Source organism: Anolis carolinensis, chromosome 5 (assembly GCF_035594765.1).
Source record: "Anolis carolinensis isolate JA03-04 chromosome 5, rAnoCar3.1.pri, whole genome shotgun sequence".
Classification (NCBI taxonomy): Eukaryota; Metazoa; Chordata; class Lepidosauria; order Squamata; family Dactyloidae; genus Anolis; species Anolis carolinensis.
In genome coordinates, this window is record NC_085845.1 from 150404735 (window position 1) to 150418517 (window position 13783).

Here is a 13783-nt window from a genome sequence, read left to right on the forward strand (position 1 = left end):
TAATTGTATTTTATTGTATTTTAACTGTATATCCATGACACAAATATTTAATTATTATTATTTTTTGTATTTGCCTTGTTTTTAAATTTTTATTTGGTTTTATCACATTATTATTTTTGGAAAATGGCATACACAACCATTTGGAGATCATAACCTTTTGGAAAAGTTTGATCTTTCAGAGAAGAGCCAAAAACCTGTTTGAGTAGAATCTTCTCATATGGTATACAACCAAATGTGTGGTAATATGCAAGGCAATGTTTTCAGTTGTTAGACTGAACCTATTGTCTCTGATCTGTTAGAAAAACAGAGAATATGCCAGTGCATAATACAGCAGAGTTTCAGAAGTATTTTTCAGTGCCCATAAATATATATGTACTCTCCCATAAAAACAACTAGTTTTATATCATGCACTCAAGAGACAAAAATGAAGTAGGCTTTGGTAAAATAACATATTTGGTTTACTCACAACCTTCATGTGTTCAGATAACACAGGTACATAGATTATCAGTCCAATTTCAGATAATTAGGAACAACTCTTTTACAGACATGAAGTAAATGTTTGCAAGTCTGCAAACTAAACAGTCCAAAAATCAAAGAAGACTCTAAAATGGAGTCTGAGGTCTGAGCAGTCTCAGATCATACCATGTGATCTGCAGCCCCTCCCACAATCTCTCAGGAAACATAGAGCAAGGCAAGAAAGCTGCATGCCAGAACATGCAGACAAAAAGTAAGCTAACAGAATAATAGATTAACAAATTACTAGAGTAGACCTGAAGAAGATTGTAATTTCCAACAATTATTAGCCGCCTTGAGTCCCTGTGAAGAGAAAGATGGGACAAAAATAAATATGATGATGATGATGGTGATGATGATGATAATAATAACTGGTTGTGTAAGAGGGCATTGGGCACTTTCTTTCTCAAGCATGTAAAAAGTACAACTATTTGCAGAATCTAGTTATATCAGTGAAATACCCCAAATGCTCTTTTGTATTTAAATATGGCATTCTTCTTCATAGTGCAAAATCAGTTTGCTATAAAAAAATTAAAATCAAAATTGTAGTGCATGTGTGCATTTAATGGGCTATGATAATCATGGAGGTGCTTGTCCCTTGTTTTTCTTTTTGCTTTTCTTAGGATCTTCATCGAACTGGGTGTAGTTCTTACTGTGGCCAGGAGGCAGAGCAAGACAGAGTAGTACTAAAAAGGGTCTTACTGGCCTATGCCAGGTGGAACAAATCTGTAGGCTATTGTCAAGGTTTTAACATCCTAGCTGCTCTCATCCTGGAAGTCATGGAAGGCAACGAGGGAGATGCATTAAAAGTGAGTAAAATTACTGACAAGCTACCTTTACCCATATGTGCTTTTTGATGACTGATAAAGGAAATTATTAATTCTCTTAAGCATGCAGTATGCAGTCTTTTTACATGAGAATGCTAACTTCTGTTTTGGAGATAAGAATCTAGATTTGATCGTGGTTTTCTTTTTAACTTAGGGAATAAATAAATACCTTAATGCTATGGTTTATACAAGTGGAAAGACAACTGATACTTTTTAAAAATCTAATTTGTCCTCAGTCTTGTTAGGTCTAACAACTAATGTCAAGTATTTCCTACTTCCCTTCCAGATCATGATTTACTTAATTGATAAAGTGCTGCCTGATAGCTACTTTGTCAATAATCTTAGAGCACTAAGTGTTGATATGGCTGTGTTCCGAGACCTTCTGAGAATGAAACTCCCTGAGCTTTCCCAGCATTTGGATACTCTGCAGAGAGCTGCCAATAGGGAAAGTGGAGGTAAAACCATACTAATGTCCTCATTTCTGTATTTCTGTGTAATGTTCCAAATTATTTTAATTGCCTTGAAAGTATTGCTTTTATAATACATCTGATTGTGGGGCTAAAATGTCTAGGGTGATAGAGAGCTAACTATTTCATTGTATTGAAGAATTTCTAAGGCCTCATGATTTTCCTAAGTTGTCAAAAACAAAAACAGAGCTGGAAAAGTTTATTTTTCAAATATTAGAACTCCAGGTTCCGCCTGAATGCATGGCTGGAGGATTTAGAAGTTGTAGCCCCAAACATAACTTTTCCAGCTCTTGTTAGGAGTTTTCAATAAGTGCATGTTAACATATGCATTCATAGCTTTCCCACATAATCCCGCTCATGCTGGATTCGTTGCAGATCTTCCTTCTTTTTCTTTCCTTTCCCAAAAGTAATTATTTTGGTTGTCAAAGATATTTGTGCTCAGCAGATCTCATTTCTGTGACGAATTCCTTTTCCAATTGGAGAAGATGCGGTTTTTGTTAATACCTTAAATGAGTTTGGGTTTGCATTCCAGAGCACCACAATCAACAGAAATGTAACAAACAAACAAAATCCAACTAGAGTCAAACTTAGAAACCTGGTAGGAAAAAGGGAACAGATGGCCATAGATATGATCATACTACTTCAATTTCTTTCCTTTTCGAAGGTACCTGTTCTGAAATATTGAACTTCAACTATTGTTGAAGGACAATAAAAAACTATTTAAGATAAATAAATGTATACAGTTTAAATCTGATAACATTTTGACTTTGTTAGATCTGGATTCAAAAAGCCTTGTTGGTATCTCTTGTTTATATTGATATGAATATGGAGACTCTGTACACCAAGAGGCTAATTCCACTGAGTTCTGATCATTTTGTTTTGTTTTTTTGAAGCCACCTTGAATGAATTTGGCCTTTTTTGCCATTGTGGGAGTGAGGGTGGGGAATAATGTTCTTTTTTAAAAGGGAAGATGTGACCTGTCAAATTTGGAGGATTGCAATAAATGGCCCACTGTCTCACAGAAGTTGCCCACGTCTGTTGTAGGGGAGCGTTACTACCATGTTAACAATTGCTATTTGATTCCTTCATCAAAAGAAATAGAATTATATTATATGCTACCATATTATATGTACAGTAGAGTCTCACTTATCCAAGCTAAACGGGCTGGCAAAACCTTGGATAAGCAAATATCTTGGACAATAAGGAGGGATTAAGGAAAAGCCTATTAAACATCAAATTAGGTTATGATTTTACAAATTAAGCAGCAAAACATCATGTTATACAACACATTTGACAGAAAAAGTAGTTCGATATGCAGTAATGTTATGTTGTAATTACAGTACTATATTTACGAATTTAGCACCAAAATATCACGATATATTGAAAACATTGATTACAAAAATGCATTGGATAATCCAGAACCTTGGATAAGCGAGTCTTGGATAAATGAGACTCTACTGTACCTGCTTTCCATCTCCACATATTGTGTTAAGACAAACACAGAGAATGGTTGCAAACAATGAGCAATGTTATTCTTTCTCTTTCGTTACAGGTGGCTATGAACCTCCACTCACAAATGTCTTCACGATGCAGTGGTTCCTTACTCTCTTTGCAACATGTCTTCCTAATCATACGGTTCTAAAAATTTGGGATTCTGTGTTCTTTGAAGGGTCAGAAATTATATTGCGAGTTGCCTTGGCTATATGGGCAAAGCTGGGAGAGTAAGTAGACTTTTGTGTAGATGCCTGAGTGAAAGTTGAGCCTGCTTGAAAGAGCTTTATGACATGATATTGAGACGCTAAAAAATAATGTCTGTTCATCTTTATACGACACCCTGTTCTTCAAAGCATAAAGCTCTTCTCTGTATCACCAACTCAATGCAGTGCCCCTTCTGTGGTGCCACTATGTTGGATGCTTTTGACTTGCTGAAGGAGGAAGCAGTTGTTGTGGTTGTGTTTGCTGGAGTTAGAGGTATTGGTACACTCCAGTCAACTTCCACCAGAAATTGGTCATAAAGTTGTACTGGAGCACACAGGCATTACTAGAGATATGTTCTCTCTGTGAATCTCTAGAACCAATTAATGATCAGTGTCCAGTGAAAGATGACCATAGAGTCTCACTGAAGGACCAAGAGATTCCTCAGAAGAGCCCTGCGCAGCCGTCTGTGCCTGCAGGTCCCTCCTCTTGGTAGTCTGCTGCATCCTCCTGCCAAAGGGAGGGCTTGGCATGCAGCTGCACAGAGTTGTCAGGAGAGCTCTGTGCAGTCACGTGTAATTGGGAGGACCCTTCTGTCAGCAGGAGGATGCCATGGGCCTCTGCATCCTCCTGCTGAGAAGAGGGTGTGACATGCAACTGACTACATAACCAGGGCTGGAGAAAAGAGCCCAAGGGGCTGCATCCAGCCCACAGACCTTAGTTTGGCCATTCCTGATCCAGAAGGTACAGAAGACAGTGTATTGTTTATAACAGAGGCTTCAAGTTTTTGGCATGTACTTTGCTCATCATTAAAAACCTAGAACCTTGGGGTCCACAAACCAAGAAGCAGAACAAAAAGACATATATTAAGTATCAAACAACAGGGTTAATCTGCTTTAAGATTAGTACCAGAACTAATCTTATAAGCCTTATAACACATAAATCCACCCTCCCATCCTATGTTCTTTTTTCTTAATCTAAGTTAGAGAGGAGAAGCTTTCTATTGAGAGATTTACCAGTCCTTATCTTCTCAGTGGTGTATAATGATAATGAGGTATTTTGTATAATACAACACTACTGGAACAGAGACTTTTACAGTGTATATATATTGGGATTGTGTTTTTTAAAAAACTGTAGTGGGCAATCTGGGACACAGTAGATCAGGCTTTTCCAACCCACTACCCCATTGGCCATATGCAGCCCCGGACAGCTATCAGTGTGGCCCAACACAAAATCATAAACTTACTTAAAACATTGTTAGATTTTGAAGTGTTTTTTGGTAACACAATTATGTAGCTCTTGAGCATGAACTTTGTAGATGACAACAAAACAAAATGGAATATTTGGTGTGTATTACAGCCACATATATTGGAGTATTATCCGCAATGTTGCTCATCAGCTGTCTTTAGTGTTAGTGTATTTTCTATGTGATCCAAGACAATTCTTCTTCTTCCAATGTGTCTCACTCTAAATATTGGACACTCCTCTAAATATTGGTTTACAATTCCAATATTTACTGATCGTTACTTTGGTTGGGCCATGGCAGTTGGAGTCCAGCAATTTCTAGAAACGGCCATTAACCACAGTGTTTACACTGTCTTCGCAGTCCTTAAAGAAAGCCTAGAAAACACTCCGCTCATTAAAAAGACTCTTTCTCTAGTGAAATAAAAATATAAATCCTTATTTATTTCCAGAACATTTGATTTTAAAAACATGCAACAAGGGCTTTAAAAAATCCACCCTTTGTGAGGAATATGGTATGCTTTCTAAAAAAAATTCCTCTATATAATTCTTTTTTTTTAATGAAGGTTTGAGCTAACGTTTCTTTTGCTAGAAGAACAAAAGACTTCTTCAGTTAGCAAGTTGTCATCACTGGTTTCCAGGGTAATTGTAAGCTAAATTTTCAGCCACTGCTCAAATCTCACATAGTGAGTCATTAATGCAGATATTCGAGATCATCTGTGGATAAGTCTGTTGGAAAATTAGAATCCTCTGCTTTCTATTAGTATCATACAATTGCCAGATCTTGGCAGTCATTATCAAGCCAGAAAATTATAATATGCACAATTGTATTGTGAAAAAATATTTCATCTTAATTCTTTATTTACAAAGAAAACTAGAATTGCACTAGTCAGGAACCACAACGTTTTAGGAAATCATTTGCCATGTGTTCACATTCATTTTCATTCTTTTGAAAAGAAAAGCATGTTTTTATTTTTAAAGGTTTTGAAATATGTCTTTTAAAATGTGTTTTGCTGGAAACCAGATGAGCAATACGTATCGTGATCCTTTTTGAAAAAATTCATTTATATTTATGCGTCCAACTGAAGGTATCATCCACCTTCCAAAAGACAGGAGCATGCCAAAGATGTATTTCCATCATTAATATAAAATTCTGGGAATTATTGCTATTTATTTTAAGAAAGACTAAGCAAAACTTGCTTACCTTCAGAAAAGCATGCGAAAGTAGGATTAACAAGCCATCAGAAATAGTGAATTCATCTAAATTGTGCAAGTTATCATAACTTTTATTCCTTTAATGTGTGTGATTTGATGTCTTAAATTACTATTATTCTGTTCTTTCTTTTACCCTAAAGAGTTCAGCTTTTTAAAAATTAATAAAATGCTATTTAAGGGGGGAAATAAGATTAAAAGGAAGTGGGAAAAAGTCATTCTTCTGTGGCAATTACAGAAGCAGAGTTTTTTCTGATTTTTTTTTCCGTGTCAGGAGTGACTTGAGGAACTGCAAGTTGCTTCTAGTGTGAGAGAATTAGCCGTCTGCAAGGCCATTGCCCAGGGGGTGCCCGATATTTTGATGTTTTGATCATCCTTGTGGGAGGCTTTTCTCTTATCCCCACATGGAGCTGGAGCTGATAGAGAGAGCTCATCCACGCTCTCCCCGGGTTGGATTCAAACTGGTAATCTTCAGGTCAGGAACCCAACCTTCAAGTCATCAGTCCTGCCGGCACAGGGTTTAACCCACTGTGCCACTGGGGGGCTATATAAATATTAAATAACACTTTTCAAAAATCTATATTTGTGAAGAATTTTTTTTAAAGGAATGGCTGAAACTCTCTCCTTTTGAGATTTCCCAGGTATGTTTGTGAAACCCATTTACTTGTATACTTCTTGATAAGGGATGGTACCTTTTTGATGAAGAGAATAAACAAAATTTCATGAAGATAGCAGGAGGCTCCAAGGGCGTTATAGATGTCACTGAATGTAGAAAAAGGATGAATCATTTCCTTCTCCCACGTAAGGTTTTGGTCCTATCAAACATTTGGTAATACTTTACAGTCCATTTTATTGATCAGAGTTCTGCAGTTTATATTTCGATCATGGAAGCAGCAGAAGATCCTAAGAATATTTTGTTAGATTACCCTCCTCTTGGAAATTATGTATAATCAGCCCTATACATCTGCTGGGATTATGGGCACAGGCCACCTGTGGAAGTGAAAAACTGAGTAGATAAATTCTTGAGAGAATATTTTATCTAAGAATTTCTAGGTCTTCCAGCATGGCTCTGTGGCTAACTTCTGCTGAAAGCTGACCATAAAATCACATTGGAGGGCCTGGGGAGATGTTCTCATTAGAAATCTCTTAAGTCCTCAAATATGACTGGAGGAAGTTGACCATTGAGCCTCACTGGAGGACCTAGAGATTTCTCAGAAGGGCATTTTTAATCAAATCCATACATAATCAAATCTGCAAAAGTCAAAACTTCAAATGTGGAGGGGCAAGTATAGTGTGCTGCTGAAGCATATGCTATCTTCACTGCCTCAAGCTGTTTATTAATACATGCATTAATGTTGAGATGAACTGAATTTATTTTGATTCTCAAAATAGTTGTGCTGTATATTCAGATAATAACATGGTATTTAGATAATGTAAGCATCTTTATTATAATGCAGGCAGATAGACTGTTGTGAAACTGCAGATGACTTCTATGGCACCATGGGCAAGTTAACTCAAGAGATGCTGGAAGACAACCTTATTGACAGCAACGAACTCATGCAGGTTAGTGTATATAATAGTGTTTATAAAAATGTAAAACTTTTGTGGGATATTCTAGTCCAGGTAGAGATAAGGTTCCCCCAATATAGAAATAAAATATGGAGAAAGACTATAGTTTAATGGTAAAGCACATGCTTTGCATTCCAGTTGGTTTGGGTTCAACTCCTGTCAGCTGAAAAAGCTGTGATTGTTATTATTGTCATCAGGTTAACTTTGACTTGTGATGACCCTATGAATGAGAGACCTCCACAGGATCTCCAAACTAAGGACTGTTTTTCCTGTTGACTCTTACTTTACCGATCATTAATGACTTTTCTAATGTTGATAATAAGTAACGTGTTGTGGTAACTCATGATACGGCCAAATTATGATAGCCTCAATTTGGTCATTCTGGCTTCTAGGGAAAGTTCATAATTGTTTTGGTCTAGCATCCATTTCTTTGTCTTTTAGGAAGTCCATGGTATCTGTAGAACTCTCCAGCACACATTTCCAATGAGCTCATTCTTTTTCAGTCAGTTTTCTTCACTGTCCAGCTTTCACAATCATACACAGCAACCAGAAATACTACTGTAACGAATCTTAAACAAGTCCAGGAGACGTGTAGATCATACCATACTCAGATAGAAGAAAGGTTCATTTTGGGATAAGCAGCTTCTGTTGTTCAAAACTGTAATTTTAGAACCTTACAGAAGTTCTCAAGTGTTCTCTCATACTTTATTGAAACATGGTGTTATTAGTAGTATAATTCATCCATGTAGAGCCTGCTTTCTATCCAACTTTGGCAAGAACATTAAAGACAGGAAAGGAACCTTATGAATAATGCACCTCTATTGTGCTTTTAAAATAATATGGGGTTACTGCCCACGTTTCTCTTGAAATAGGATCTAACAATTCCTCAAGTGTCAGTTTGTTTACTGAAATGGCTGTGATGAATGTCAGCCTTAAACTGCTGCCTACTCTGTTATGAATTACATTTCAGTGGTTGGTTTGATGTGTGAAGTCAAGGTATGGTATTAGTCATAATAAAGTTGATCCATTTTACATAGGAGAGAAATGGAAAAAGAGACATAGCTTTCCCAGAACCTGGAAACTTTTCCAGATCTTGGAAAAACTTACTTTTTGGGATGATGATTACAAGAATTCCTTCAACAACATTTAAGTGCATTTAAGTAACCTCCAGTTTTTATTGCCTGTCAAGGATTGCAAAAATGAGAGCTTTTGTAAGCTCATGGTAGGCCACAATCTGTGGATGAAAGACCGTGTTGATCTTAACTGGTCACAAATGTGGACTCGATGCAGAGAACAGAAGGATACACTGTGTCCTTTGAATATTAGTAATGTTTATCTGGTTAGTTTCTTCATATAAAGGGCCTGTTGGTGCTTGGTTGGTTCTTTTGATTATAATATCAAAAGATTCTTTTACAGAATATGGAATTTTGAAGATATGGAAAAAGAATACATTTCCATTTTAAGTTACATAGTGAGGAAGAAAGCAGAAATCCTGTGTATTCTCTGTCACAAGAAATCAGTTACACAGAGAGAATTGTAGTGGTACTGCAATTGTTTTATTTATAGAAGCAGACATTGTGTGAAACAGTTTGCCATAGACATTAAAAGTATAAATTATTTCCAGGTTTCCTTAAAGCTCTTTCCCCCAAGGAATGGGTTGTAATATATAGTAAGTAAGTAGATAAATGTCATCAAACTCCATTAAAGGGGAATCTATGTAGTCGCTGTTTTGCTTATAACTCCAGTCTCACAGTCTTGTGCAGTATCTTCTTTTGGGGGACCTTTGCTTCCTATGCTTGCAGATGTGGTGCCACAAAAAATGACAAAAGAGACTTTATGTTTTAAGACTTTTAGTGCACATCTTCAGTTTCTCATGTCTCTTCTTCACTCAAACAAGTAGAACATTTGTTTCTGTGGCAGCTTTTGTGCCTTACATATAGGTCAAGTGCATTCACTATTTATTTCATCAAAAATATTTCATCAATATCTGTGTTAAAGCCGGTAGAGACTGCATCTGGGATTGGATCAGTTTTGGCAAAACAGATGTCATTCTTTATTACTTTTGTTCACTTTTCTATCACATAAGAGCAATAAAAAGTCTCAACATCTGCTAGTTTAGGGCTTCTTAAACTTTTCCCCTTTCCACCAGAGAAATGTTTATGTTACCTCAGGTATATAAAATAAGTATAAAAATCAAACATTTACTGAAAACAAATCAGCATTTACAAGGCTTGCTAAACAGTTTGGTTTTCTTTTTTACAGAGTACAGCTGAACCATTTTTGCAGAGTCCACTGTAAACATTGCAGGTTCTTGCTAATATTTGTATAAATAGGCGGCATTCAAAAAGCTTTTACTGTTGTCAAATTTTTAGTGACCCCAATATTGAGCTAAAGGGACCCCATTTGGGATAAGGACCCACAGTTTAAGAAGCAGTTTATAGTATCTGTAGTGTTGCCCCTTAAGACAACAGGAATCATAGTACAGAAACAATATTTGAGAATAGAAGAATCTTTCAAGAACTCAATGCAATGTACTGCCAAGTATTTAGCTCAATATCATTCTGAATATTAAATGTTTATCAAGCCCACACTATTCAAAATGTCCTTGTTGACTATGATTCAGTAACAGCAAGAACATATTTGTTAATTTCCCTTGAGAAATCACAAAACACTTGTATTCTGTTCAGTCCCTTCTGACATAGAACAGACTTAAAAAACATGATTGTTTACTTCACTAAAAGGCCTTGAAAATGCCAGCAACAAACATTCTTATGAAACTGCTTGTAGGAGCACTGCATATTAGGAGAAATGAGGCAACTGCCTTGGGCGGCAGATGCTGGGAGTGGCAGTAGCAGATCCTTATTTTATCTTCTTGAGCCCCTTGGCAGATCAGAACAGATTGCTGAAGTAGTCTACTGATCATTTCAAACTTGATTTTTACATTTTAGGCCAGGGGTGGGCAGAGTGAGTCCGATGGACTACTTGTGGCTGTTCTATGCTCTCATGCGCCTGTGTTACTTTTTAAAATCAAATTTTCTTGCTCAGATGGATGCAGATATCAATGAAATCACATTCTGGGTTCCCCAAGCCAATTTAGCTTTAGGAGAAACTATTTTTAAAACAGGAAGTGAACAAAAAGAGACTCTAAACATTTACTGTTGTTAAAATGGCCTCTTCTTGTTCTAAAATAGCTCTGGGTGGCTAAAAACCTTATCAGAAATCCCCCTTGTGTATTTTTTTGGGGGAGGGGAGTAAAATGAGGTTTCGGGTCCACAAAAAAAGGGGGTGGACTGGGGGCCAGATTTGGCCCACAGATTGAACTTTCTCTGCCACTGTTCACCAGTATCCACCACCACTAAAAATACTTAATTTAGTTTTTGAAATGCTTTTCCTTCTTATAGTTGCATGCCATGTAATCCCAGTGTAATTGAATTCATCTCTTCTAAATCTAAAACCAATAGGCATTTTAAATGGAGGGCCAACTGTAATACATTATTGGAGTTGATATTGAACTTTTACCATGAAAAGCACATGGCTAGAAATGACATTGGCTGTATATGTTTCATTCTCTTCATTTTAACACTACTACTATCTTTTCTGGCTGTTGCAGAAGTTATATTTCATGTGAGCCATTCTTTGTCTTGCAGGAAATACCTCTTGCATTGTAAGAACTAAATCTTCTGATATTCCTTTTCAGGAAATGCAGTATCTAATCCTAAAAGTATGAAGCAGCCATCCTGCATTTTAGCTTGCCATGAAAAATTGTTTTAAAGACGCTGCTTTTGATTCATGTTTCTTTCATTTCCCCCCCTTCCCAGACTGTTTATTCTATGGCCCAGTTCCCTTTCCCACAGCTAGCAGAATTAAGGGAGAAATACACGTACAATATCACTCCTTTTCCTGCTTCAGTGAAATCAAACTCCGGGTAAGTCCCTTCTTTTTTTCCTGTAGCCTTGTAGTGTAATTTAGGCAACAGGGGAAAACAACAAAAGACCAAACAGATATGTTCCGAGGTGGCAAAATGTTTCCTACTGTCTGAGGTGGGAATCTAAAGGGTTGCTTCCCATTATGCCTCACTGGGAGATATTCCTCATCCCCATCTGGAAAAGGAGATTAGTACAGAGGTGATGCCCAGTACCAAAGGAGAATGTGACCAAGGATAGCACTGCAAAACACCAGTGCTTTTCAAAGAAGCCACAATAGGGTTCTTTACTCTTTCTTGAACTGGGCTACTGAGGGAAACCCAGCTCACTCTCTGTGTAGGGTTGGGTTTTGTAGAGGTCTTCACCAGCACCATAAGCAGTATCCTTATGGAAGCAACTGTGGGTTGAAACACTGCTGCTTCTCTTGGAAACAGCACCCAGCTCTTCTCCTTTACTAGAAAGAAGCTGAGCATCAGGTGATGGGGGAAGGAGAATGACTGAGTGGGCAGACAGAGGAGCAGGCAAAAGAAGAGAATCGGAAAATAGAAGCAACGTGAGAAATGGAAGAGCTGTCAAACTTTTAAAAAGAGGCAGACTAAGACAACCTGACAGTAACAGAGTCAGAAAGAGCTCTGAGTGGTGATTGACAGCTTTCAAGGATGCAAGCCACTTCTTGCCACCTTGTCTCCCAAGCCTTCTGGCAATGAAGCCACCCTCTTTGTTTCCATGGGAATCTATGTGATAGTCCTCAGAAATTTATTTGTGTAGAGAGAAGAGAAAGGGGGGCGCTGTACTTCAGCTTAACACTCCTTTGAATGTGCTGCTTCCTTTTATTTCACAGGCGTCTAGGTAAGGTTAGAGACAGTGATGAAGAGAATGAACTTGATGATGAGGATTCCATAGCTAATGTCATTGGCTGCCTTGGGCCATTCAGTGGGTTTCTGGCTCCAGAACTACAAAAATATCAAAAGCATTTCAAAGGTAAACACTGGAAACTTTTCAGTTTTATTCTGGGAGTGCTGTGAGAATTGTTTTCCATTGGTTCATCCCTCAGCAACATTTGAAGACTTAGAGACATTTAGATGAAAATAACAATATGGACTAATAATTGACATTTCACAAATGTTGACCAGGTTCAATCATGTTATTAGATACTCAAAGAAAAGGCTCTGCAGCTCTGTGGCCCATATCAGAGAGAGGGAGAGATTAAATGTTCTAACTCTTTAATATTGCTAATAGGATGATAATGTGGTATCTCATATTCAGTATGCATATGATTAGGGTGCTCAAAAACTACTGGCATGTGCTGTCAAAAATGGCAAACTCTTAACAAAATTTTTAACATTTTGAGTTTTCCAAATAAATTGTTTGCACAAAATTGTATACAGAAAATTGTAATTGACAGAAAGTACAGTATTTTCTGCACAAAAATGTGAGTTTGCATCAAAAGCAAAGAGTTTTTCACAAACATACTTTCCCCAAAAATATTGCAAATAACTTTAAAATGTACAAAAATCCCACCCAAGGGGGGGGGGGGCTTTTGCAAGGTTTGCATATGATAATTCAAGAAGTGAAGACTGACATCTCTACAAATCAAAAGGTTGGCTATTTGAACCCCGGGTCGGAGTGAACGTACGACCTTCCGTCCAGCTCACTCTCCACCTAGCAGTTTAAAAACAGCCCTGAGTAGATAAATTAGGTATCACTTAAGCAGGGAGGTATTTTATGGCACCATAAAAAGGAAATACCAGAAAATGCCGGTGATCAAAGAAAGGAAGGATGGAGCAACAGCACCCCCCTGTGGCCAGAGTCAAGCACAACCTCCAGGACGCCAAAGATGGGAAATTCATATATATACCTCTATCTGTTTTCAGTCTTGTCTGTATAACGGCATTGAATGTTTGCCATATATGTGTTCTGTGATCTGCCCTGAGTCCCCTTTGGGTGAGAAGGGTGGAATATAAATACTGTAAATAAATAAATATAAAATGTTTCTTCTGTCTATAGAACATAATGAGGAGCAGACTTTGGGATCTAGTAATATTGCAGAACTAAGTCCTGGAGCAATAGATGCCTGTCGAAGTGAATACCATGCAGTCTTTAACAGCATGATGATGGAACGAATGACTACAGACATCAATGCACTGAAAAGACAGTATTCCCGAATAAAGAAAAAACAGCAGCAGCAGGTTCATCAGGTGTACATCAAAGCAGGTAATTGCTTATTTGGGCTAGTTTTTCTGAGCAAGGAGGTAAATGCAAGATGGCATTAATTATGTTTGGGTTGAGAATTACACAGATCTCGAGTTGTGTCTGGTTAGGGCTTTTGGGACTA

General features: G+C 37.4%; 1 protein-coding gene across 4 annotated transcripts in view; it reads left to right on the forward strand.

Annotated features, from left to right (window-relative positions):
- tbc1d30 (TBC1 domain family member 30) overlaps positions 1–13783 on the forward strand; it is a 67488-nt gene that overhangs the window by 46365 nt on the left and 7340 nt on the right. For all 4 annotated transcript variants that reach the window (XM_062982559.1, XM_062982558.1, XM_008111077.3 and 1 more), the window contains 7 exons: positions 1137–1322; positions 1627–1795; positions 3360–3528; positions 7414–7519; positions 11344–11450; positions 12290–12429; positions 13456–13662. In XM_062982559.1, coding sequence (XP_062838629.1) covers positions 1137–1322; positions 1627–1795; positions 3360–3528; positions 7414–7519; positions 11344–11450; positions 12290–12429; positions 13456–13662 — 1084 coding nt within the window. The remainder of the gene's footprint in view (positions 1–1136; positions 1323–1626; positions 1796–3359; positions 3529–7413; positions 7520–11343; positions 11451–12289; positions 12430–13455; positions 13663–13783) is intronic.